General features: G+C 37.8%; 1 protein-coding gene across 5 annotated transcripts in view; it reads right to left on the bottom strand.

Moving 5' to 3' along the window:
- Positions 1-27,120, bottom strand: part of LOC106074678 (dihydropyrimidinase-like) — an 85,293-nt gene that overhangs the window by 48,833 nt on the left and 9,340 nt on the right. For 4 of the 5 annotated variants that reach the window (XM_056043909.1, XM_056043910.1, XM_056043908.1 and 1 more), the window contains one exon: positions 23,872-24,018. In XM_056043909.1, coding sequence (XP_055899884.1) covers positions 23,872-24,018 — 147 coding nt within the window. Of the gene's footprint in view, positions 1-1,100; positions 2,100-23,871; positions 24,019-27,120 lie in introns of those variants that run through there. The other variant, XM_056043913.1, reaches the window with a different exon arrangement.

Here is a 27,120-nt window from a genome sequence, read left to right on the forward strand (position 1 = left end):
GATGAAGTCTGCCCCAGCAATAGGAGATGTAGAAATCTACCTCTTTATATCAAGTTTCATGTAAAGGATGAATGACTCAGTCTATTCTGGCAAATTTCCAAAAAAAAAAAAAAAGGGAAAAGAAGCAATATTTAGAAATAAGCTTTTAGAGAGTCTTATTTACACTAGATTATTAAGATCTCTCTCTCTCTATATATATATATAGATCTAGATTTACTCAACAATAGTTCAACAAGTTCAGTAGAGTTGGCTTATATAACAGAAGAATCTATAAATTAACTTACATTCGGTTAATTTTTGTAAGTAAATCTAAAGAATACATCACAAAACTAAAGTTTACTAAAGCTTCATTACAATATTACTTTTTATTAGATCTAGAATTATAGCTTCATATATATAAATTAATAGATCTAGTCATCTAGTCTACTATAGTATAGAATAGAAAGCATTGGGTCAGTATAGACAGTATATATTATAGAAAATATAAAATCAGTACTTACAACTGTCCCTGTGTCATTTATCTATCATCTACAGTTAAAAGTCTAGAATCTAATTTTTTTTAAATAAGATATAGCCTACATTCTAGAATCTAGATTTTTTTTTTATTACTGTCTAGACTCTAATTCTAGAGACTCTTAGTCTTAGATTCTAGATCTAGCGAAAAAAAAAGTAGTATTGATTGACTAAATAAGATCTAGAATAAAATCTAGATTCCACATCTATAGTTGACTATAATACTAGATCTATATAATTATACTATATAACTATATTATATAGATATCATATATAATATATCAAAGCAAGCATATGATTATGATATAATTGTAATATATTTATAATATTAGATCTAGATTCTACATGAATGATCAATCTATGAATATTAAGTAGACTAAGTAGACTATGTCACTATGACTATTTCTCTATTATACTCTATACTCTATATTAAATATTATCTAGAATCTAGATTCTTGATTTAAATCTAATATGATGTAGATCTAAAGAAACATCCAGATTATATAGATCTAGATTCTGACTAGAATTCTAAGTCTAGATTACTCTAGATTATGAATGATGAATCATTGAATGACAATTTTACTCACCTGCAAATGAATAGGAACCTTTTTCACCGGTGTACGACTCATGTTTTAATCAATGCAGCCTATGATTAATGATAATGACAGATGTTTTTGGAATTATAATCCAATACAGTAAATCCAAAAGTTAAGGGATATGATACAGATCTAATATAGATCTAGATGTTGAAATTAATTATTAATCCAACCCAGAACACAGCTACACGACTGCGATACGCCGGTTACGGAGCACACACCTCACACAGTGGCAAACAGTGACACTACACTACACAGTGAAATCTCCAGGCAGGGATCAATACTCTTATCAACTCTCTTTTTTTTTTTTTTTGTGAATGAAAACGGATCTAACTGATTTAGCCCAGTGACCCTGGTTTAGAATAAATCAATACATGTCACTCGAGGCTCAGAGAAATAGCCAGCTAAGCTTACACAGTGAGAAAGACCTGTAGTGTCACAGCATCATAGTCATTCAAAATCATCCGTTCGCTCTTGTGTAGTACGAAAATAAAAATATATGAAACGTGTTACTCCGCTTGACAAAAGTGGGCGGGGGTGGCAAACCGGTTCAACTCAATGCCAGCAGACAAAAAAACAAAAATATGAAGGTGGCTTTAATCAAGAGAGCCGCTCAAAGATGCAATGAAACCGGTTAAGCACCAACCAGTGTCCTGAATACCACGATTATAATAAATTATCCGCAATAAGCGGTCACACCACAAAGTTCAGCCTCAACGGTGACGTAGAACGCTAGTAGAGCAGTCACAGTAAGCTTGCACTCGACAAATCGACACGGCGACGTATTTTTATTCGCTATCAATTTTCAAACTGTACACACAAAAATAGAGCATACTTATTTATCTACGATTCTGAAAACCAAAACAACTATAAGCCTTTCATAAACAACTTGGTACACATGTGTTATTTTTAACACATATTTAAAGCTACACATCAAAACAGGAATGTAAAAGGGGGGAAAATTTGAGCCAGGCGGTCGATATTTAGCTCAAGGAACTTCCAGCGATGCGCTCGGTGTTTTTTTTCCCTCACGCACTTTTCACTGGCAACTCATTACCACTCAAACGCGCGAACGGCGGGAAGGCCACTGAACCAGCATGAGCAACAGACGGTGTATGAGTTTATTCATCTTCCTAGGAAATGGATGTCGAAGTAGATCTAAATGTGTTTTAAAGCTTTTAGGAAATACGTGATATAAAAGCACTACTCTTAGTTCCCCCCTGACAAACGTAATTGTTATTTAAAAAAAAAAACATGTATAAAACTAACAAGTAGGCCATTAAGACAAATTTTAAACAGGTCATTTTTTGTAAGGAGGTATGATTAGTTATCATGAAATGAAAATAAAAGGGAGGTGGACAGTTAAACTACAAGTGTAGGTATAAAACATGCAATAAATGTAAACGTTTATTTCGATATGCTCAGTCCCAGAAAAGAAGACATGCCCCTTTGGCTCCCTCCTACCTTTTTTTATTTAATAAAAGCACACACACACACATAAACATCGATCAACGATAGGGAAGTAACTCCGTATTATCGGGTACATATTAAGACGCCCACGATAGCCCCCCTTGTATGTGTTTTTTTTTTTCGCCATCTTGTTTCCTTTAGAAGGGCACCAACTTTTGAAAGTTGAAAAAGTTTTAAAGTAAGGAGCTTGTTGAAACCGCACTTGATATTAAGTAAGTAAAAGTAACCAAAAAAAAAAAGCAGAGAAAAACAAAAAAGAGCGAATAATTTTTAAATGCCACCCACTGTCGTCATTGCCATAATTAATTCATAAGGGGCAATGGTTGGTGCAGTGTATCACACGACTCTGCGAACCCAGTTACGACCTTCATATTTTTCCACATCTGATTATAATATAATTATTTCATAAAGATAATACAAAAACAAGATAATTTTAGTGAAGTTATAGTTTTACAAATAGTATAGACTTACTACATTCTAGAAGTAGAACGAATGACTATTACAGATGCCCAACCTGTAACCGCAGCTGTTTATCAAGGATTGGTCTCTTTGGATTGGTCTCTGTAGTCCTATGAGGAGTTGCAAGGGTAGATCGATACCTTACCTCTGGAGACGCCAAATGCCACAGAGACAATAGATCTATCGTCTTATCTCAATACCCATAATAATTATTTTTAATTGTTTATGTAAAAACTCAACAGTGTCCGGTGCCTCGTGAAAGTATTTTTTTCTGTTGGCATGCCGATTTTTTTCCGCTGTGGTCAGAAGTTTCGAGGGGCCGGTGTTACAAACTGCAAAATCTATAGGGGTTGCAATGGGTGGTTGTCTAGGGATTCGATCGTTGGCGAGCAACTCCAAGCCTTAATTCAATAGTTTGGTGACAGGAACATTTATCAGTGGAGCCCTAGCACGCTCTCCAAGGAAATTCAACTCATTTAGGCAGTTAATAAACAGTTTATTGAACATGTGTACATAAGTACATAAAATTCAAGAATGTCAATTTAGTCCAACACCGTACAACTCAAAACTAACTCAGATAGGAAAACTCTCCTACTTTAATATACAAAATTAAGTACTCTCATAATAAAAGGTCAACTACTCCCATTTGGTATATTGTTAAAATTACAGATCACAATTTTTTTTTATAAGCTTTTCACTAGCAAAGTGGTTAACGTGTTGGCTTGATAAGCCTGAGAAGTCTTGAGCCCACGAGTTCGAATTCAGGGCGTTCACTTTTATTTTTTTTTTATTTTATAAATACATTTAAAAGACGAGCACCCAGATACCCCATTCTTCCCCCCCCCCTTTTTTTTCCCACTGGTTCAGACAGGATCATAGCGTATTGAGAAAGCTAAAAGTATGAAATTGCACTAAGCAAAAACAATTGGTAAAAATATTTCGAATCGCACAGATTTATTCTTTTTGGTCTTGATCATTTACAAATTTAATTACATGACTGATCCAAACAAATTGATACACGTAATATAAGCTTTGTTGTTGTTTTTAAAGTGTTTTTTTTTGTTTTTTTTTTGTGTATTTTGCTTGTTTAGTTGGCAACAGGGCAATTAGATTTTGCGTCCTTTGGCGCTATTTAATTTATGACGAAAATGTCCAATTCTAAGTTCAAAGAAAGAGCAGAAGACCAAGGGAGGCTATGCTTGTTGCCACCACTGGCAGACGGATCGAAAGATATTTCAACGTCAACAAAGGGTCTTGGTTTTAGTTAGGGGAAATGTCCAACGCTGAGGACACTTGCCTGCAGGCAAGTGGCTGAGGGGTAAACCGCTTGGCTTCCGAACCGAGGGTTCCAATCCTGGTGAAGACTGGGATTTTTAATTTCTGGATGTTCGGGCGTCTCTGAGTCCACCCAGCCCTAATGGGTAACTGACATTGGTTGGGGGAAAAGTAAAGGCGGTTGGTCGTTTGTGCTGGCCACATGACACCAGCGTTAACCGTAGGCCACAGAAACAGATGACCTTTACATCATCTGCCCAAGGGGAGGACTGGGTGTCAAAATTGGCCCGGGCATTTCTATAAAATTCGGCCCACAAATTCTCAATCATGTGATGGGCATCCATGTCTAGGTGTATCGGTCCTTAAAAGTCATTGTTAAGTTTGATAATGTATCGATATGCATGCATACATTGAACTCTATATCTTAATAAGCAATATAGCGTCTTTTTAAATCAGCAATTATGTAGGCCCTAAAAAAGATGAAGCCTACTAGTAGCACTATCTACATTCTACATTTTATTTTCGGAAAATGTGTTCGATTAAAAGAGTATTACACTGTAATGTCTGTGAAAGATTTTTTTTAACACGACGCTCAGAGGGCCTTTTATAAAAATAATAATAAGAATATAATAAGAATATTATAAAACCTTTAACAACTTGATATGTGCCATAGTGACTTCGATCAGGCCATTTCGGTGGCCCTACCGGCCCATTTGGGTACCGGCCCACCGGGCATTTGCCCAAATGCCCATATAGCCAGTCCGCCCCTGAATTCTGCCCTATAGATGACAAGGTCTGAAAGGGGTACTTTACTTTATGGCTGCAGGCGTTTCCCACCGAGCACAAACGTCCAAGATGATTACGATGTTTACAAGAGCTTAATGAGTGTAAACAAAGTCAGGGATGAAACGGACGAAACTCGGGGACAATTGTAATATCTCATAGATAGATATATCATGTTCCAGCTTGTTGTCCTTAAGATGAAGCCGGAAGGTTTCGTGGGTCAGCCCTGGGGAAAAATATGGAGCTGAAGACCATTAGGCAGTTTGCAGCTTAATGCTCATCCCACCGATACGCCCTTGTACTGTAGTGTTGCTTAAAGAAATTCGTTTATTAATATTATATGTAGGTTTGCGTAAAACAGTTTCTAAAACTACTTCAAAGGCTGGTAAAATCAATGTTTTATCTATAGTGTTCTCAATATTTGGTTATTTTTTAATTATTATTATAGCTTTTATATTGCGCTACTTTCATGCTTATAGCATGCTCAGGGCGCTTTGGGGGTATATAAGAGTTGGTTTTCCGTGCTGCCTTTGGGTGCTCAGTAAACACAACTCTGCTCGAGTCGGGTGTCGAACCTCGAGCCCCCCTTCTAGGTAGCCAAGCCAAGTTCAAGCGCACCTCTCGACCACGCTTCTCATGTGTCATTTCATTTCTCAAGTTTTTTTACAGCTCCAGCGACCAGCGTGTCCTAAACTCATATGGCCTCTGGCCGAAAACAGTTGGCAATCACTGGAGTAGATTCTTGCCCGGAAGTGAAGGAAAGATTCAGCAAAGTGTAAATAAACGCTGATCTAGACCATGGCTACAAGTGATTCTTTTCGGGCATCATTGCGTACATAAGAAATGTAGTTTCTTACTCTACACGTCTGTATAGTGTTACATCATTCGTGATACATGTTCAGGGACCGTAAACTTTTTTTTTATCTAATGTAAATAATAAAAAGAATAGGTTGTGAAAAATTTGATATGGATAATTTTGAAATGATAAAGCAATGTCAAACAAGCAGGGGCGTGGCTAGGAATTCTCCATCGTTTTGGGGCACGCAGGGGCTTGACTCTTTGGGGGCCCCTAAATTTTGCGTAATATTTAATTTGTAATGAAAAAAAAACACTAATTTGGAGCCCCCCCCCCCCACAAGCTGGGGCCCGGGGGATTTTCAAATTTCTCCCCCTCCACCCTAGCTAGGCAAGTGCAAACAAGTCTCAAACAGGTACCAGGTATCTGATATCCACGCATATTTTCCCCTTTTTTTCCAACTAAGCTTTCAGCCTTTTTGAGATTCTTGGGGTTTAGGGAAATTTCCTTTTAAATGATCATGTGACATACTTCTCGCTGTGATAATGTTTTCTCGCTTCAAAGTGATCTAGCCCATTGTCTATTATTAGATTGCTCACAATTCACATTTGTCTATAATTAGTCAAACGTTTCGCGCGCGCGCACACAAAACAAAGGCCAGTAATCTTGACGTCTGATACGAAAGATCAAGACGCAGTTATCTGCGATTGTGTCTCAGTTTTTATGAAGCTAGTAGAGGTAAAAGGTACAGGGGGGGGGGGAGCACGTGAATGGAAAGGGGGTGAGTGAGAAACAAAGAAAAAACGAATAACCCGGAAGTCAAACGTGCTAAACAAAATCACACACACATTTTTGTGAGAAGTGTGTGTGTGTGTATTTTGTAGAGGAGATTTCGGACACAAGTGTTAGCTGCTCTGGAAATGGCAGCTCGAGATTGGGTGTGTCGTCTGCTGTTTCAACGCAGTTTAAACTTTATTGAGCATAAAAATAAGAGCAGAGAGTGGGGGGAGGGGAATGGATTCAGGCAAAAAATGGATAAATGTGCTTTAAAAAATCTGAACGCAGGTCCTGAACATTTTTTTTTGGTTTAAAAAAAAAGGGGGGGGGGATCATTTCTTTGTCTACCTGATAAACTCAAACAAAAAAAAAAAAGGTTTGCCATAAGGCATGCGTGCATTCAAGTGTTAGGTTATGGGGGCGCATGCTTCACGTCTGCTCCAGGTCACGTGTTCTCTGCACGCTAAGTTTACTTTACAACTGCTATCAGTGCAGAAGATGTGAAACACAGATGTGCTGGTCACACAATCTCATGGTGAGCTGATGTAAAAGAAAAAAAAACAACTACTAAACTTTTGCATTTGGGAATGTTCACCAAAAAAATAATAATTCCGAATTCAAATATAAACAGAATATCGATCGATTCACTGTTCTTCAAATCTTGTTCCGGTTGAAAGTAAAAACAAGAAGCCCGAAACTTATGACTTCAGTTAGGTTACCTACTCTCTATCCCTCCATCACTTCGACTGTTACTGATGACCTCCTTCAGTCGCAGATCCCCCATGGTTCATCCCGTAGAGCACTTTTTTCATGCGACTGTAGTGTTGTATTCTGGAAAGACATTCCCTCCACACTCAGCTGAGACAGTACAGTTTAAGCTGGTTTTGGCTTTGTTGGTAGAGGAACCAGACATTTCTCGTTTGGGTCGCTTTTCTTCCAGAAGCAGAGGTCAATGTTTTTTTCGTTTTTTACTGTCCGTAACTTTTTTTTTGTCACCATCTCCACATAGTGCTGTCTAGGGCTATGTGGAGACAGACTTATTCCTTCTTGATTCCCAGTGGTGCTTAGGGCCGCAACAGTATTACGCCATCGGTCTCTGCTTTGGACTATTCCCCTCCGTTGGGTCGTCCATCCAGCTGTCTTGGTCTTCCAATCTCGTTTGCTTTGGTCTTCCAGCCTTTCTCTTTCCCATGTGGGTTCCAGTCTATTGTGTGCACAGTGCTAAACGCTTAACACACGACCAACGCCAAAGCTATGTTGTTAAAGATGCTGAAACACTACACGAAAAAAAAAACTATCCATTATTTCAGACTCTAGTTCAACATCACTCCACATTTCCAATCTACCACATGCCAACATGAAGTAACCGCTTCACTAAACCCAGCGACCCCCAAGAAAAAACAACAACAAAAAAACCTCCAGTCTGCCATCGCACCCATTCATCAACAAGGTGATACGAAATATCGCTGGTTTCAATTCTAACGGGAAAAGCATGGGTACACCTCTGCTGCACCCTAGGTAAGGAAGGATAACTTGCAGCAACTCTTTGTAGTCACCCAGAGTTAATTCCCTATTGTGGTTCAGGGAATGCAATCAGGTGCAGCGTCTTGTCTCGCGGCATGTCACGGAGAGTTATGCGCGGTGCGAGACACAGGGAGAGAAAGTATCACGCAGGGGAATGTCTTCGGTATGCAACGATGCGCAATTCTTCTACTTAGTTGCCAGGGACCGTCAGAAACGCATACAAGGGAAGATAATAGAGCTTATGTTTTAGGATTTATCCAGTGGAGCACTTGTGTTTACTTTTTCATATGCTCACTGATAGATAATCTTTGTCACGGTTTCTATGGTAACTCAAACATAAACATAAAAATAAACTCAAAATATGATATGTTTTCCGAACAAGATGAAGTTTCTTCGTGATAAAGAATGCCCCCCTACCCTTTTCAGACCTTGCGATCTACGAGATCAGATGATGTAAAGCTCATCTTCATCTATAGCCGACAGTAAACGAGGGTGTCATGTGGTCAGCGCAACGACCAACCGCCTTTACACCCTCAACCTAACTCATGTACCGATTAAGAGTTAGGCGGACGCATGGACGTTCTAAAAAACCCCTGATCAAATCACAGTCTTAACCTGGATTCGAATTTAAGACCATCGGTTCGAAAGCCCAGCGCTTCACCACTGGGCCATCATAACCCGATAAAAGATGAGCACATTTCTATTCTCTATTTACGCCAGAATTAAAGAATTAACATAATATTCATTTCCATGTACAAATATATGACTTTGTAGTTCATTTGTACGCCTGCGTTGACCCTGGCATTGGACATTTTCAAGATCAACTAACCAATGTCAAGGACGCTAAGTTGAACTACAAACTTGCCAACTCAATCAAAGTAACAAACGAAGAGCTTTAGAGATTGGATTCTGCAGTTCTAAAAAGTAAAGCTGCGTCACTGTGTAAGAACCCATTGTTTATCAGCTCGTTCTTCATTTCGTACACCTGAAACACCAACAAAGCCGACTCTCTGAAAATAGCCAATATTAAGTGTCAAATAGTGTCGAACAGGAAAAAAAAATGTTATACAACAACGACAATTAAGATTGTTAAAATAATGAATCGCAAATTCAACGAAGATAACTTATGTAGTCTAGTCTGTCATTTATAAGATAAGATTATAAGACATTTGAGACCCCAAAGGAAGGCCCTTTTTTGAAGACAGGCGCAGAAGTCGGAAAGAAAACTTAAATAGACCGCCGGTGGACAACGGCTTTGTCAGCACTAGTTGCGGAAAACTATGCAGGTCATAATGGGTTGGCATATGCAGTTATGTGAAACACTGTACTCATTTTTAATCTTCGGAATCGAAGACATCACATTATATAGTGAAAACAATGGCATGACATCAGGTTTATAAAGATTAAAAATATTACTCGGTCTAGTCATGTCTTGTTTGAAACATTTTTTAAAATGTAAACTTGCATCGGTGTCTAGCCTGCTTGTCTAGCTGTTCATAATTTTATTTCGAATCTGTTTATCTCGTCTATCCATTAAAACTAGATCTAGTAGTAAATTAATATAAAAAAATCCCATTTTAACGCTTAACGGTTTGAACTGAGGCCCCAAAGCCGTCCTGCAAATATTGTACCTTGGTGTTATGAGGTGTGTCCAAACATTCTAGTACGACATTTTAACACCCAATTTTAAACCCAGATTCTAGCACCACATGCTAGCACTACATTCTAACATCGCATTCTCAGAACATGTTCTACCACCACGTTCTACCACCACATTCTACCACCACATTCTAAGACCACATTCCAACACCACACTCTAACACCACATTCTAACACCACAATCTCGTGCCACTTCTAAAACCACATTCTATGACCCTATTCTAACAGCACATCACATTTTCTGGTCCTATTGAAACACCACATTTTAACATCGCATCAGGGCCGGGCTTAAATAATTGGAGGCCCTAAGCGAAGTGTAAATAAAGTGCTAAAAATTAAAATTTCGCATTTTATTTAAAACATAATATTAATAATAATCTTTATTATCCATATGAAAATTTGTCTTACAATTTGTGCATTACACCAAACATTATAACTATAGAAAACCAAAATATACATTCACATCAGACTCACTCATAATTTACACGCGAATCAGGCTAGCTTTCTCGAGAAGTTACATTGGGCACAAGTGTCGCTATTTCTTCTCTAAATAGAAAATGTCTTGAGTCCATTGCGAGGCCCCCACCAATCGGAGACCCTAGGCGGCTGCCTAGTTTGCCTATTCCTAAGGACGGCCCTCATCACGTTCAATGAGCCTATTCTAACGCATTTCTTCTTGACAAGCTAAGCTTCTTCCCTCTTTATATTTTACATCTTAATCCAAGCCCAATCAAGTCAGTGCCTGGTCTAACAGGACCAGTAGACAATTATTCAGAGTTACAAAAAGACATCTCAACAATTACATTCCAATTGGACTCTTTCATCGAATCTTGTCACCAGTGATCGATCTCCAAACCTCGTTCAGATCGAGAGCCAAATAAATATCCGACACTCGTGTTGCGGGCCGCAACATAGCACGCGTCGCGGATCAAATGTGGTTGTGGGTCGTATATTGTGCATCTCTGGATAACACGTATTTAAACATAATATTTGTATTCGTTTTATAAGTTTATATTCCTAGGCTGATTCTATCTTATTGATCTACTAAGCTGATTCTGTCTTATTGATCTTCCAAGGTTGATTCTATCTTATTAATATTCCTAAGCTGATTTTATCTAATTGATCTTCCAAGGGTGATTCTATCTTATTGATCTTCCTAGGCTGATTCTATCTTATTATTCTAAGCTGATTCTATCTTATTGATCTTCTAAGCTGATTCTGTCTTATTCTGTCTTATTGATCTTCCAAGGTTGATTCTATCTTATTGATATTCCTAAGCTGATTATATCTTATTGATATTCCTAAGCTGATTTTATTGATCTTCCAAGGGGGATTCTATCTTATTGATCTTTCTAAGCTGATTCTATCTTATTGATATTCCTAGGCTGATTCTATCTTATTGATCTTCCTAGGCTGATTCTATCTTATTGATATTCTTAGGCTGATTCTGTCTTATTGATATTGTTAGGCTGATTCTATATTATTGATCCCCCTAAGGTAATTTGTAATTTACCTTCCTAAGCTGATTCTATATTATTGATCTTACTAAGGTAATTCGTATCTTATTGATCTTCCCAATGTGATTCCGTCTAAGATTCATGACTCAATTAGCAGTGTATTGGAGAGAAATGTTTATAACAGCGCGAGAAAGTAAAGCACGCCCATCGCAAAGACTCAATCTGCACGTGAATTCACATCACGTGTGTATCTCACGCGCTCATTCAGTGAAGGGCATTAGTAACCCACACCACATCCTGCTCTCACGCGCCATTCATTAACTCACACATTGAACACACTAGTATAGACCAAGAATCAGCCATCTTTGACAAGCGTGCTAGTAACACGCCGTTCTTCTAACTCATACAATATAAACTTATTCGCTTATCGACACAGAATCTTTTATTGTCCCTCCCTTTCTGCACCCCCCTCCCCTTATCCACAGGCTTTAACAATTTTGTTTTTTTGTTTCAAAATGACGAATGTAAAAAAATGATCTCCATCAAGATAAATTTGAAGTGGAACTATTTTGTGTCGCCCTCATAACCCGATCATACATCTGAATGTGTGTGTGTGTGTGCGTGTGTGTGGTACACAAAGAATCGTACTCCCAGTTAACATCAGTTAAAGGAAACAAAAAGTGTGTGTGTGGGGGGGGGGGGGGAGAGCACAGCTGACAGTTTGTATTTTAGTTTCCCTTTGCTTTACCTCCCCTATGTCACTCTTCCCTACATTCTACAGACAGTGTTTAATTTTTTTTCTTTTCTTACCCCCCTCTCCCCCAACCCAAAACAAAAACCTATTTAAAAAAAAAAACAAAACTTCAGAACATATAGACACACACGAATCATTTCCCTTACCGCGTCAGCACACACACACACACACACACACACAGACACAGATTCACACATAGATTCCTACTCTCAGACAAGCGCACACACGCGTAAAGCCTTCTCTTTTCTTCGTCTGTGAGCAGCAGGTCAGACCCCAGAACTGTACTCAACAATATGTGCGGAGTTCTCAACACCATCTTTACATAACACACGAACGCACATAGACACACACGCACAAAGACACACTCACGCCCAAAGACACACACACACATACACACACACACCATTTACTCAAAAAATAGTTTTGCTAGCCTAAATTTCAAGGTATAAAGAATGTCCAGCACTCGGGAATGTTGGATTGGACATCAAAATGGAATTTTAAAGAAGTGCATAAGGCAGCTTCTGGTTGTTGAGACTATAATAATGTGCTAATTGAATCTGTTGTATCTAAATACAGCTTCACACTGAAAGCTATTATTGATCCGGACCGGCGGACAGTTTGTTTTTAAATATTGAAAATATTGGGCCGGTGGGCCGCTGTTGAAAGTGGTTTTGAAATGTCAGAAACACATTTTCCCCCTAAAATGTAATAGCCTGTAACATGCATTTGTGTGCTTTAATTTACTGTAGATAATCTGTGATAAACTAATTCTTTTAATTTTCTGATTTTAATTATTTTAAACAGAATATTTACATTTTGAGAAACAACAGAAAATTTCCAATAGTACTAAAAATAGAAAAGGGAGTTAAAAATAGAGTTCTAGTCTTATCTTGTATTGAGAAGTTAATTTTAAAGAGGATATAAATACATGGGAAGACAATCAGCGGTGTCTTTCATCCAATAAGTTTTAAGCTTCATGTTAAATACTTTTGTGAATCTACTATTGAATCTACTACTGTGTGTTCAATCTTTACAAAATGTTTTATTTCGTAAATAGGAACTCTGTTAGATTTTCATCTAAGCAAATATCCCGGCATTCTTTAGGTCTGCAGACGTATTTCCTAAAAATACCGAGAACTATAAACCACCTAATTTCATTGTTACATTAAGCAAATGTAACTTATACATTTTTTGTTTGGTTACAGTATTCGCAGAACTGTAACGTAGGCTATAATAATAATAAGGCTTGTCTTCAAGTCCGAAGATTTATAAGGAATATAGTATTTCCCGTGGCTACGCAGCCCCAGCTGCGACCTACATATTTAGCCACATCTAGCGCAGGGATAACCATTGTCCGCTTTAATGAAACTGTAAATGGATACTATGCTATCGGATAAAATCTAATTCCCCAATGCTAGTGAATAGTATCTTCTAGCCTTCTAAATTGTTATGGACATGGTTAAGCGTTTGCGTTGGAGCGAGACCATTCGTATTAGAAGGCCTCAGCACTGACCAGCAACGTCACAATCTGTGGGCAGGTGAAAACGAGCTATTGGTCTAAACATGATTCAGGTTTTGTTTGGTACAATAAATAATTGTGCGAAATTTCAACTTGATCATGGGAGTAAGAGAAATAACGTGTTCAATTATCTAAGATAACAAAACCCAACATATTCAGCCATATCTCTTAATACTGAAGGATTAATTTTCCTTTCTGGTATCAAAGAAAATAATTAACTACCAATAACTAATTATTATTATTAATTATAATTTTTATATTGATTCGTGTGTTGTTATGTAAAATAAATAATTCTGCAAAGCTTCAATTTGATAAGATGATACTAACGTCTGTATTATATACGATAAGGTAAGAGAAATAACGTGGTCAATTATCTAAGGGGACGAACCCTTCATATTTATCCGTATCTATGAATACTAAGGGATTACTTTCCCTTGTTGGCATCGAACAAAAATAATTTACGCTAATTTACATTAAGTAAATGACTATTTTTTTTTTAAATTGTTTCTTGTCTATACCATTGAATAATTGTGCAAAGTCCGAGATTGGTAGTGAGAGAAAAAACGTGAATAAACTTATTACGAGACAGAGTGAATTGATATGAGCTTTGTAAAAATCGGCCTTGTGCCCTAGGTGTAGAAACTTTAAATGGCCTCCAAGTTCAACAAGGTTAAGTACCACTGTTTTAGTACATCCCCTAATCAAGTCAACATTTAAATATTTCTTGGAGTGTAAACAGATTGTCTGTTGTTGCAGTTTTTTTTTCCCTTTTCTATGCGGTTCTAAATTGTATTTATGTTTTCTGGTCTTTAAAGTTTACTCATTAGGAGCTGACATGCTCTAATTCCTAGCCTAGATTATAAACAGCTGTCAACTGGTTTTAAAAGTTCGGGGAACATTTTTTTTTCTCCAAGGAATATTTGAGAACCTGAACTTCTATTGACATAATTCTGGAAACAGGAAAGAACGCTTGGCACGTGCTTAGCATAGGTGGCGTACCTTAGAGGAAGACATAAATAATGTCAGGGGCGGCAGTGAAGCAGGGGAACAGGTGATGATTGGGGGGGGGGGGGGGGACGAGCACGTTTGCTGATACTCAAACTGACAGTATTGAACACACTTTGATGTGTTGCGTTGTACTAATTCCTTGAGATTCTATGAAAAAAAATAATATAAATTTGTCTTGTATAAAAGGTGCATATTTTTGTCTGTCCGTGCTGTCTTGTTTCGATCTCAAAAACTAGAATATCTTATCTTATAAAATGCAGACGTTACTTAAAAAAATTGAGAATATTACGTTCCTAATCCTATGTCAGTCTAGTCATGCATGTTAACCAATGACTTAAATTCTACCAAGTCATTGGTTTTCTTGGTTGGGTCAGGCAATCCATTTCCATGCTCTAATAGCACTAGAAAAGAAGGAGCATTTGTACAAATTTGTTCTAGCATACGGAATAAGGAATGCGCCTTTATCTTTGTGTCTTTCTGAGTTTTTATTGTTGTTTTTTTTAAAGATTATGGTTCAGTGTTTCATTCATAATTGCTACTTTACGTTTAAGTCTTCTAACATATATATATATATATATATATATATATACTAGCTGGACATTACCCGCGGCCTGCGGGCCTTAGTTTGTGTATTACTAATGTAGCGGATTAGGATTTAGATGTATGTTAAACTTAGCTAATGTTCTTTTCAAGTTTTTCTCTTTCGCCAGATAATAAAAGTAATTTTACCCGAAGCCGATACATGGATGGCTGCCTGGTCGTGCGGTTTGCGCGCTGGACTGGTGCTCAGATTTATCGATGGTCCAGGGTTCAAACCCTGCCCGCTCCCATCCCCCGTCGTCTTACGGGAGGTTTGGACTAGGAAGTAATTATCTTCAACTCTGAAGGAACATCCGAAACATGTAAAACATTTTACAAAACATTCATATCTATTAAAAAAACGAAAGGAGCGAGAGATGAATAGGATATAAAGTACAATTAAAATGGGTTTACCCGATTTTTTAAATGAATGGGATTATAAAGTACGTCAGGACGTCTAAATTCGCAGATAAAAGGAACGAATTTATGTAAAAATGCTTTTGAAACCCAAATTTCAAGGTTAATTTTATTAAATAATGAGATCAGTAGACTATATTTTGTATTTCCATGTGTCAAAGTAAAAACTATCTGTGCAAAGTGTAATTTTAAAAATTAGATCTAGATCTATATCCTTTCGATCCAAATGTGGTAAACATGGCCTAGATCTATGAAATAATAATACTTTCATAGAGTTTGGCAGCTTTTTTTTTTTGAGGGTCTTAAGATTGTTTTCGGGTTACTATGCATACGTTACGGTTCCAGTTAGTACTCAAGGAACATCTATGCCAAGTTTTACCAGGAGTGGTCAAACGGTTATATATACATACGCCTTACTTTCTAAATAGAATGAATAGATATTTATTTTACTAAGGATTTTAATGGAATCCTAAAACGAAGAGCTAGCTTTGGAATGGAGAAATTTGTAGTTCTCATAATGTGAAAAAAAATAAAAATTATATCAACATTAAAATACTAGTATGAAATAGGTTTTTGAGTCTTTGCATAACATTTTATCTACACCAGTGAAACCATCGTGTTTAAGCTGTGTCATTCCAATTACGAGAAGCGAGCCGCCTGCCATCCCATAATTTCCATGAGCCAGCGAGACATGTCAGAGCTGATTACTTTTACAGAGGCGTAGCCCAGTGAGCACGCCGAGGTAGACCACGATGTAGTTAGCAGGCAGCATCTAAGGAGAGAGCAGCCTCCTTCCTGGATGTATTCTGAACATTCCACAGAAACAAGCAGAAACAAAAAAAAAATACAACTGCAACAACAACATATGAACGAGCTAAAGGTCCTTGAACTTACACACACACCACATACATAACTCACCTGCATACTACGCACACACACATTCGCTTACACATAAACATATGCTTTTAAAAAATACCCCCCCCCCCCACAGACACACATAAGTAAAATTTGTCTAATATTATCTATTACAGACGTTACTTCAAAAAAAAAAAGATAATTAAGTCCTACGTCCAATCTAGTCATGCATGTAAATCAATGACGTATACTCTGCTAAGTCGTTGGTTTTCCTGGCTGATTGAGGCAACCCATTCCATGATCTAATGGCATTTAGTATTTTTGTATTTAAAACTTGCTTACTTCTCACATAGATAGAACACTGGAATAAAAGATATAGTCATACACATTTTGTTTTTGCTTTTAAAAAAATAATTTTCAAAATTTCTGAAGCAGAAAGATTTTTTTAAACGTTTTCATTAAATTTTCATTTCAGCTTAGGAAATGGGAACCAATTAGCAACACTACTTGTTCTAATGAATACATTTAAACAGTAGTATTAACCCTTAAAGTGCTGAACTGTTTTACAGTGAGTGCATACACAATTCTGATGTTTAGAGGCTAAACTACCAAACGCGCTTTAAGGGTTAATAGAAGTAGTGTCTTCAAGTCCGAATATTAGGGATGAATGCAGTATTAATAAAAGAAGTGTCTTCAAGTCCGAATATTAGAGATGAATACAGCATTTCAGGTGACTACACGGGCTTAGTTGTGACCTACATATTTTTGCACATCTAATGCAGACAAAATCGTGAGGTAACAGTAGAAGTATATATAAAACACACACAAGGCGATGTTTATTATTGAAAGCTGAATGGAAAAGTAAAACGCTAAGCATCTCGTAGCGTTAAAGTATTGGCTAGAATTGGAAGACAACAGGAGCAAAGCGGCGCGCAGGTGGAAACGGTCGTTAGGGGAGATGATTAGGTCAATAGGGTAGCAGAACAAGAGTGCTTAAGGACTAAGTTCATTGCACATGTCTGGAATTGAAAGAGAGCTCCATTCCAACATTTATGTCAAGATCCACACGCCGCTTCTCAAGGGGCTTTATCATTAATGGCGGACTCCTGCACTGTTAGTGAAGGAAAATGGTGGAGGTCTACGGCGTGCTCGGCCTCCGGCCTGTTCTCTAGTCCCAAGCTTCTTGGGCTTCAAAGGATATGATACACAGACATCTGCTTGGACCGAAACCAATCTCACCTGGACACCTCCAAGACGTTCAAACAGGCTGGCGGCAAGCTTTCGATGACCTAGAGTTTCAAGAGTCTATGAGTTAAGTCTCTCGACAGTTTCAAAAGATGAAAGACAACCGGACGAAACAATTTTAGAACCACTGTTTAAATACAAATGTAATAGCAGTATTTCTAGACAGCCTGTAATCCTGTGATTTCATTTTTTTTCTTGTGCTTCGTAGACGGAACCTAAGTCTTTATGCTGGAATAACCTTCCGAGAAATGTCATGGAAACCGGGGTCAGTCAGGGTGAGGTCAAGGACGTACATAATGACGCGTATGCTCAACGGAAATGAGCGCTCACTTTTAATTTGTTGAACATGGGAATTAACCTTTCACCCCGTCTGCTTGCACTACTCTACTCTCCACGCGCACGCCTCTGCCTCCCCTCCTTGCAAGCAGGTAAAAGTAAGTGTACACCTTGATTCAGAGAGAGGAAGCCGGTATGTTTTGCCATCAGGGAGAGAGAGGGAAGAATTAAGACCAGAAGTAAGTGGCCAGGTGAATGAAAGAGAAAGGGCATTGACTAAGAACCATCAGGTTCAAATCCCTCCCCCCCACCAAAAAAAAAAGACTACTCTCAGAAGCTTGGCCAGAATTTTGAGCTCCTGTTTTTTTAACATACAGAATGTTTCTTGCATGATTGGATTCAGAATCATGTGACTTGAATAGAACCAAAAATTAAAATCTACATCCTTCATTTTTGTTAAAAAAAACAAAAAACACTGACTACATGGCATCAAGAGGCCTTAAAGGATAGTTTGTAAAAACAAGTTAATTTTTTAAATTTCTTAGCTAATAATAATGCAGACAGAGAAAGCGATGGGAAGACAACATCAAAGAATGGACAGGGCTGTCAGGGAATGGAATTCTATCCAAGTCAGAGAGGAATGGAGAAAGGTGGTTGACAGATCTTGTGTGGTGCTCCAACGTCAAACAGACTAAGGGATAGCTGAAGGTGAATAATAATAATGATCATCTTTTATTATCCGTGAGTAAAATTGTTTTACGAGTGTGTATTGCACATAACAATACATTTTAACATTGTAAGAGCAGATGAGCAATAGCATCGATAATATACGTTACTATTACAGTCTCATTCAATAGGACATGTCTGTCACAGTCTCATCCAATAGGACATGTCTGTCACAGTCTCATTCAATAGGACATGTCTGTCACAGTCTCATTCAATAGGACATGTCTATCACAGTCTGATTCAATAGGACATGTCTGTCACAGTCTCATTCAATAGGACATGTATGTCACAGTCTCATTCAATAGGACATGTATGTCACAGTCTCATTCAATAGGACATGTCTGTCACAGTCTCATTCAATAGGACATGTCTATCACAGTCTGATTCAATAGGACATGTCTGTCACAGTCTCATTCAATAGGACATGTCTATCACAGTCTGATTCAATAGGACATGTCTGTCACAGTCTCATTCAATAGGACATGTATGTCACAGTCTCATTCAATAGGACATGTCTGTCACAGTCTCATTCAATAGGACATGTCTGTCACAGCCTCATTCAATAGGACATGTCTGTCACAGTCTCATTCAATAGGACATGTCTGTCACAGCCTCATTCAATAGGACATGTCTGTCACAGTCTCATTCAATAGGACATGTCTGTCACAGTCTCATTCAATAGGACATGTCTGTCACAGTCTCATTCAATAGGACATGTCTGTCACAGTCTCATTCAATAGGAAATGTATGTCACAGTCTCATTCAATAGGACATGTATGTCACAGTCTCATTCAATAGGACATGTCTGTCACAGTCTCATTCAATAGGACATGTCTGTCACAGTCTCATTCAATAGGACATGTCTGTCACAGTCTCATTCAATAGGACATGTCTGTCACAGTCTCATTCAATAGGACATGTCTGTCACAGTCTCATTCAATAGGGCATGTCTGTCACAGTCTCATTCAATAGGACATGTCTGTCACAGTCTCATTCAATAGGACATGTCTGTCACAGTCTCAGTTGACATTGCATGATCTAATGTTCACGTCATGTTAAGAGGTTAAAAGACACGTGGAATTCCTGATGTAGAAAACAGGAAGTAGAATGAATAAAGTTGACTTTGAGTTCAGTCAAGTCAGTCAAGTGGTATTCTTTGGACAGGGTGGTCAAGTATATTTTAGTCCGCAACGGACAGTAGTGACTTAGAAAAGTCTGTAGTAATTTCAGTTAGAAAGTAACTTGTGGGCAGTAGTTGCCAGTGTTCTTTTGAGACATGTATTAGTTGATCTATATTTCTGCACAGTGTTACCCGCTGAGATGCGGACGTGATTTGTAATTAACGTAATGGATATTTTTGATACCGCTGTTATGCGGATAGGATTGTTTATTATTTCTTGACTTGTAGCACTAACAACGAGTGCAGTATTATTACTATTGTAGTAAAATAAACTTTATATTTGTCTGCTGAAACGGACTTAAGTCAGTTTATAGTATTTGTCTTGTCACGTGTCAAGAGTACTTCAGGAAGCAAGAACTTAGCATTACACGACATTCGCATTCTGCAACGTTACACCATTTAACCTTTTACAATATGACAAGTCTACATGGCTATTGTGAGAGTCTCAATACCAGAGGGCGTGTAGACGGATGCACCAAATTAAACAAATCTTTAGAAACCAAAACAATGTACATAAAACATGTCGTCTGCTGTCAATTCTATTTAAAGTATTTTACGCAGTCTACATATGCATTCTTCTTCTTCTTCTTCTAGCCAGCTTTATTGCTGCTGAGCTGTGAGCTCTTTTGCAGACTGTGCCAAGGAAAAAAAGTGTGCTGTTTTCTTCAGTTGTTCAGCACTGCCGTACAGGGTGTTGGTTATGTTGGGCTGGAGTGGAATTAGGGTCTGCCTAAGGAGGGTTAGGAAGGGGCATTTAAAGAGGATATGGTTTACGGTTTCATAAGGGTAGGCGCAATGTCTGCAAAGGGGGAGTTGTGTGGAGTTTATTTTGTTCAGATGGAAATTTAATAGAGGTGTGTGTCCTGTTCTTAGTTGGACATATGCATTCAATATGCGTGGTGTACGCTAGTGCCACGTGGATTACGAGTGATAGTCCCAAGAGAAGTGTACACAGGAAGTTAATTTATACATTAGGAGTCTAAAAGGTTTCGAATCTAAAAATAAGTTTAAACGTGTAAGGGGAGATAATTGTGCGTCCTGTTTCGAAAAACAAAAAGTCTAGATTTTATAATATCGGGGTCCATCAGTTAAAAAATTGTAAGCTTCATGTAAAGTTTAGTTATTTATTAATATATTCATGAAATTAAGTTAGAATTATGTGTTTATTGTGTGTTCAATCTTTTAGTGATTCCTAATTGATGAATTTAAAGTTTTTTATTTCGTAAAGAGGATTTTCGTTAATTCTTCATCTGCATAAATATTTCAAACAGTCATTCTCAAAAGGGGGCCTAAGGAGGTGCAGGGGTCCTCGAGATGATCGAAAGGGTCCACAGAAACATAAAAATTGTAAACAGTTAAAATTAAAAGACAGTTAAACAGATCTGATAACTTGAGTACTATTTATCAGTTTAATGTGCCTACTATGCACCATTTTATGACGACCTAAATAGAAGATTTAAAGACATTCTTCACTTGAATATACCCAACCGGGTGTTGAACCTTTTTTTTTAGCGTAAACATACTTGCAATAACCACCAGGAACTGAAATCATTATTTGATCAAGGGCATCACAAATTATGCATTATACGAGTCATTGTAAAGAAATTGCCTTCTACTTGTTCGGTACAACGTGAATTCATTGCAGTAATAAACCTCATCACAAAGAAAAGAAACCGACTAGAAGTTTGTGCACCTTGATCCGGTCGTAAATACAATCTCATGAACCTCATCCAAGTCAGTTAGTTTCTTGAAATTAAAAAAACAACAACAACATTATGTTGAAGGAGTGTTTATTGAGATTATATAATAAACACTCCTTTAACAATTTAAAAAAAAAAATTTTACTTATATAGTTTGCATTTATGTAGCTTTTTCATTAAGGGTCTGTTGGCAAGTTTTGACAATATTAAGGGGTCCCCGGGTCAAAAAGTTTGAGAACCTCTGCTCCAGCATAATTTGGACATTGGCTCATCAAAGCATCACTTTAGAAAGAAAGATCTTAGGTCAAAAACGTTCAGCATTCTCAAAAATCGACAAGGCTTCAAGAAATGTATACAATCCTTTTATTTAACGTATTGTTAATTAGAGAAAAAAAAAAACATACAATAATGAAGACAGCGGAGGGTTTCCAGATGTGTCTAGACAGCTGTCTTGACCTTTAAATTTGGGCGATAACTCAGGATCTTTATCACGGGAAATTCCATGACGTTTTATTCTTCAATTCTTTTTTTTTTAAGTCAAGAGCAGGTAACTGCACATTTGTTAGAAAAGTGATAGCAATGATGGATATGTAGGAAGAAAAAAAAGGCTTACGTTCTAAGTGTTAACTTAAACTTTGTTAAGCCCGAGTTGTAATGGTAATATAAGCAAGGCCGGATTTAAGTAAGTGGAAGCCCATGGCAGTTGTTTTTTTCTGTGTGTTTAAAATTTGTACAAGTCCCTAACCTTCTTTTCCGACGACTTTAATGAAATTTATTAATGCTAGGGTGGTAACAAAGAAGTACACGCGGCAGTATACCCTCCCAATTCCATTTATAGGATACTCTTTCCAAACGCCTATATCTCCCTACTGCCATTAAAGGTGATTCTGGCAATCCGTTCCATGCTGTAATGGCACTAGGGAGGAAAGAGATCTTATAGGAATTTTTCCCAGCGAATGAATTCAGAAATGTGCCTTTTTGTGTCTCTAAATATTTTTTATAGGTTGCGTATTAATCAGTAGCCTGATTCAGCCAGGAAAACCAATGACTTAGAAGATACGTCTGCAAGACTAGATTGACACGTAGGACGTAATTTTCATCTTTTTTTTTGAATTAACGTCTTTATTTTATGTGATTGTCTATTTAATCTCATTTTCCTTCTTTTTTTAAAATATTTACTATGCATATTTTAAAAGTTTTTACAGTATTCTAGCTAGTGGAAGCTCCCCCCCCCTTTTTTTTTTTTTTGAGTGTGAAGCTTTGGGCGGCTATTCTAATAGAACTATAGTATGTCCGGCCCTACATTTAATATAATGATGGCTCTAGCTTGTACAAGCACAGCCAGAAACGGTAGGTAACTACTTTTAGCAGATGCGAAGCTGGATTGTCGGAGTAAAAGGTTTCCTAACTCTCTGCAGTGGTGAAGCTACATTTCTTTGCTACCATATTCCGATGAGATTAAAGGGGGTTTGGGGGTTTATGATCTTCCTCGCAAATCAAAGGATCATAATGAACATTTTCTTATCTTATAAATTACAGACGTTAGTTCAAAAAAAAAAAGATGATTACGTCCTACGCGTGTCCCTGTGTCAATCCAGGCATACATGTTAATCAGGGTTCTAAACTCTGCAAAGTCGTTGGTTTTCCTGGTTGATTCAGGCGACCCATTTCATTCTTTAATAGCACGGGAACTTGTACAAATTTGTCCTAGCTTATGGAATAAGAAATGTGCATTATTTTGAGATTTAGGGGGAATAATAAAATGTGTGGACATTCGAGGGTAGATAGATGGAGATAAAGGAAGAAAGTCCGACGATAAGAATCATATACGTGTAGGGCTAACTTTGATGATAAGTCTGCTGATAGGTATGTAGATTATTGTATTCCTATTGATGTTGATACGTATGTAGATTATTGTATTCCTATTGATGTTGATACGTATGTAGATTATTGTTTCTTATTGCTGTTGAAACGTATGTAGATTATTGTTTCTTATTGATGTTGATACGTATGTAGATTATTGTGTTCCTATTGATGTTGATACGTATGTAGATTATTTTTTCTTATTGATGTTGATATGTATGTAAATTATTGTTTCTTATTGATGTTGATACGTATGTAGATTATTGTATTCCTATTGATGTTGATACGTATGTAGATTATTGTATTCATATTGATATGTTTGCAGCTGATTTTGTTAATAAGTCTGATGATAACTGTGTTGATAAAAAATTATTCGTGCTGTTGATTTTAATGGAGTTAAGTGTGATGTCTTAAAAAGTAACATGAAGGAGTAGACTTACCCTATCACCGGCCACCCAGGGCTCAGCAGACACAATAGCGACGTCATGTGGGTAGATGGTCTCCTGGACAGGCTCGGCCATCTCAACTTCAGGCTCAGCAGACGCAGGTTCCGGTACTGTCTCTAGAGCTTTGGATTCTTCTTCTACCTGAAAATAATCATACCAAACTTTTAACAACCCTAACTCAAGATGTTTGAGAATCACTGAAAAGGCAATAAACGTTAGTACGCTAAATCTGGACAGCTGAATACTAGGTATAAATCAAGAAAATGTTCCCCCTTTCAGACCTTGCGATGATGTAAAGGTCATCTGGTTTTTGAGGTCAACGGTTAACGAGGGTGTCAAGAGGCCAGCACAATTACCAACTGTCTTTCTTTTTACCAAACTAATGTCAGGTATCCATTAGAGCCGGGTGAACTCAGAGGCGCCCTAAACATCCCCGAAATTAAAAATCCCAGTCTTCACCAAGATTCGAACCCGACACCGCCGGTTCGTAAGCCAAACGCTTTACCACTCAGCCACCTCACCTAAATAAATCATGAACATAAAGCACATATAGCAATTGGCCGAGAAAGATCCTTAGACAAGACGAAACACGCTTAACAAAGTCATCCATGACATGCAGGCCGAATAGAGGAAAGCGAAAGCAGGACAGCCCATGTCTAACATGGATCACACCATCTTAACTCTTTTCTCTCCGTAATTTTTTTTTTCTCATTCCGATTGTATTATTCGTTTTGCTCATTTGTATTTCCCTATCCTGTTATGATCACGCTTCAATAACTTTTTTGTTTGTTATCAGAAAATGTTATATTTGGTATCGAATTACAGGAGAATGCATGTTCTTCTTACACAACACAAATTAAAGTTTATAAATCCAAAAATCAATTTAGTTTAATGGGAGTCAAATCAACGTTGGCATCGTCATTTCGGAGAGAAAGAGTTAAAAGACCTCTAAATTCCATGGGCATCAGATGGGAAAAGGCTGTGAAAGTCGCCTATGACCTCTATTGAGAGATCTCTCACCAAATGACGCGGGAGGACCTAAGTCTCGGCAAGTAAAGCATACTTATTGTATGGAGAGTTAAATGCCTTGCAGGAGATGTTAGAGAAAAACTCAATCTGGACAGCTGTTAAATCACATTCACACCTTCACCTATCCCTTAGTCTGATGGACCGTTGGGGCACCACAAAAGATCTGTCAACCATCTTTCTTCATCACTCCCTGTCCCTTGCCCTGGACAGAACCTCTTTCACTGACAGGACTGTCCATTATCTGATGTTGTCTTCTCATCGCTTTCTCGGTCTTCCTCTTCTTCTTCTTCCTGGTACTGTTCCCCGAAGGAAGGTCTTTGCGAGCATCAATCCTGTTTCTTATCTCTTCATTCGCGACGAGGTCTCTGCAAGCATCACCGTGAATCGAAAATTTGGCCATAGCCTTGAGAAATATGAGCCAACAGGACGGTGGCCTGTCCTGCACCGCGCTACAATAGCCTGCTCAGGTCTGGACAGCCTCCACAACTTTGCCAATAAAATTTGCTCTATAAGTACCAGACAATGATTTAATGGGAGTAGTACAGGCAGAAGCAGATGCAACATGTCAATTATTTTATACCACAAGAAAGATATAAAAATCCTTTATTTAAAAATACAAAGTTTATCTAAAGGGGAAGAACTCCGTCCTTAAAACTATATCTACCAATGATGTACAAGTTATTTCCCTTAATCGAGATCAAACAAAATGATTAATTACCAATAATTAATTGACGAATTGAGTTTTTTTTTTTTGTTAATTGATTAATGTTTTGTTAGATAAATACTGAATACTAAAGTATCAGCTTCATTGGAGAGTGTGTGAGGGAGAAATAGCGTTAACAATTATTTAAGGGGACTAAACTCAACAAATTTAGCCATATATGCGAATACTGAAGTATTAGTTACCCTTGTTGCTGTTGAACTAAATTACTGGTAATTGTCTCATTGGTTACTTTTTTTTAAATTAATTCATGTCTTGTCTTTGTCAATGAATAAGCGTGCGAAGTTTCAATTTGATCCGAGAATTGGTGTGGGAGAAATAACATGTATACACTTTTTACCAGACAAACAGACAAAGTGAGTTGATATCAGCTTTGTTAAAAATTGATTTTCTTTTCAGCACGTTTTTTTTTTTAACGCATTGATTTTTTTTCAACACATTTTTTATCAACACGTTGATACTAATTTTTTTTATGAAACGCTGAAATGCTTATCAAAACATTTATTTTTTATCAACTCGTTGGTAATCAGCACCTTGGTTCAACGAGTGCTAATCAATTGGTTCATTAATAACCCTCAACTAAATGCCTCGTGAAGTCCAGGTATTTCGCGATACGACTTCCAAAGCTTCCGAGACTTTACATGCCAGCGTCCTGCCAGGTACTGATACACACAGTTAAGGAAAGAATGCCAACTTAAACTGGTCTATGTAATTTATCTGTAATCCAAAAAATTTTTTTAAAAATCTCGACACCATGCCAGGTATGTATGTTGAACACCTAGGACAGGTATAGTTTCTGAAACACTGGAGCCAGGTATTTTTATTTTTATTTTACTAAAAGCCACAATGGTATCTTTTAAGTGTTACGCTTACTTGACAACCAAAATGTGTGATTTTTTTCCACATCTAGATTTAGTAACATGGCTTGTTGCACAGCAGATAGTGAGCCTTCCAGAGCCTCAGCCTCGAAGGGGAGGATGTTATGAAGTGTATGTGCGTGTTTCTGATGTAACCATGAGTGAAGGTGGACAGATTGTTTGTTTGTGTAGGCTGAATACATTCGGATGCTACCATGAGGTGGTCTGTCGCAGTTGAGTTCAGTTAAAGAAGAGGAGAACAAGCTAGAGGCGTGTGACAGAAAGACGTGTGACAGAGAGACGTGTGACAGCGAGACGTGTGATAGAGAGACATGTGACAGAGAGACGTGTGACAGAAAGACGTGTGACAGAAAGACGTGTGACAGAATGGCATGTGAGAGAAGGGCGTATGACAGAGTGGCGTGTGACAGAATGGCGTATGACAGAGAGACGTGTGACAGAATGGCATGTGAGAGAAGGGCGTATGACAGAGTGGCGTGTGACAGAATGGCGTATGACAGAATGGCATGTGAGAGAAGGGCGTATGACAGAGTGGCGTGTGACAAAATGGCGTATGACAGAGAGACGTGTGACAGAATGGCATGTGAGAGAAGGGCGTATGACAGAATGGCATGT

The sequence above is a fragment of the Biomphalaria glabrata genome, chromosome 10 (assembly GCF_947242115.1).
Source record: "Biomphalaria glabrata chromosome 10, xgBioGlab47.1, whole genome shotgun sequence".
In the NCBI taxonomy this organism is placed as follows: Eukaryota; Metazoa; Mollusca; class Gastropoda; family Planorbidae; genus Biomphalaria; species Biomphalaria glabrata.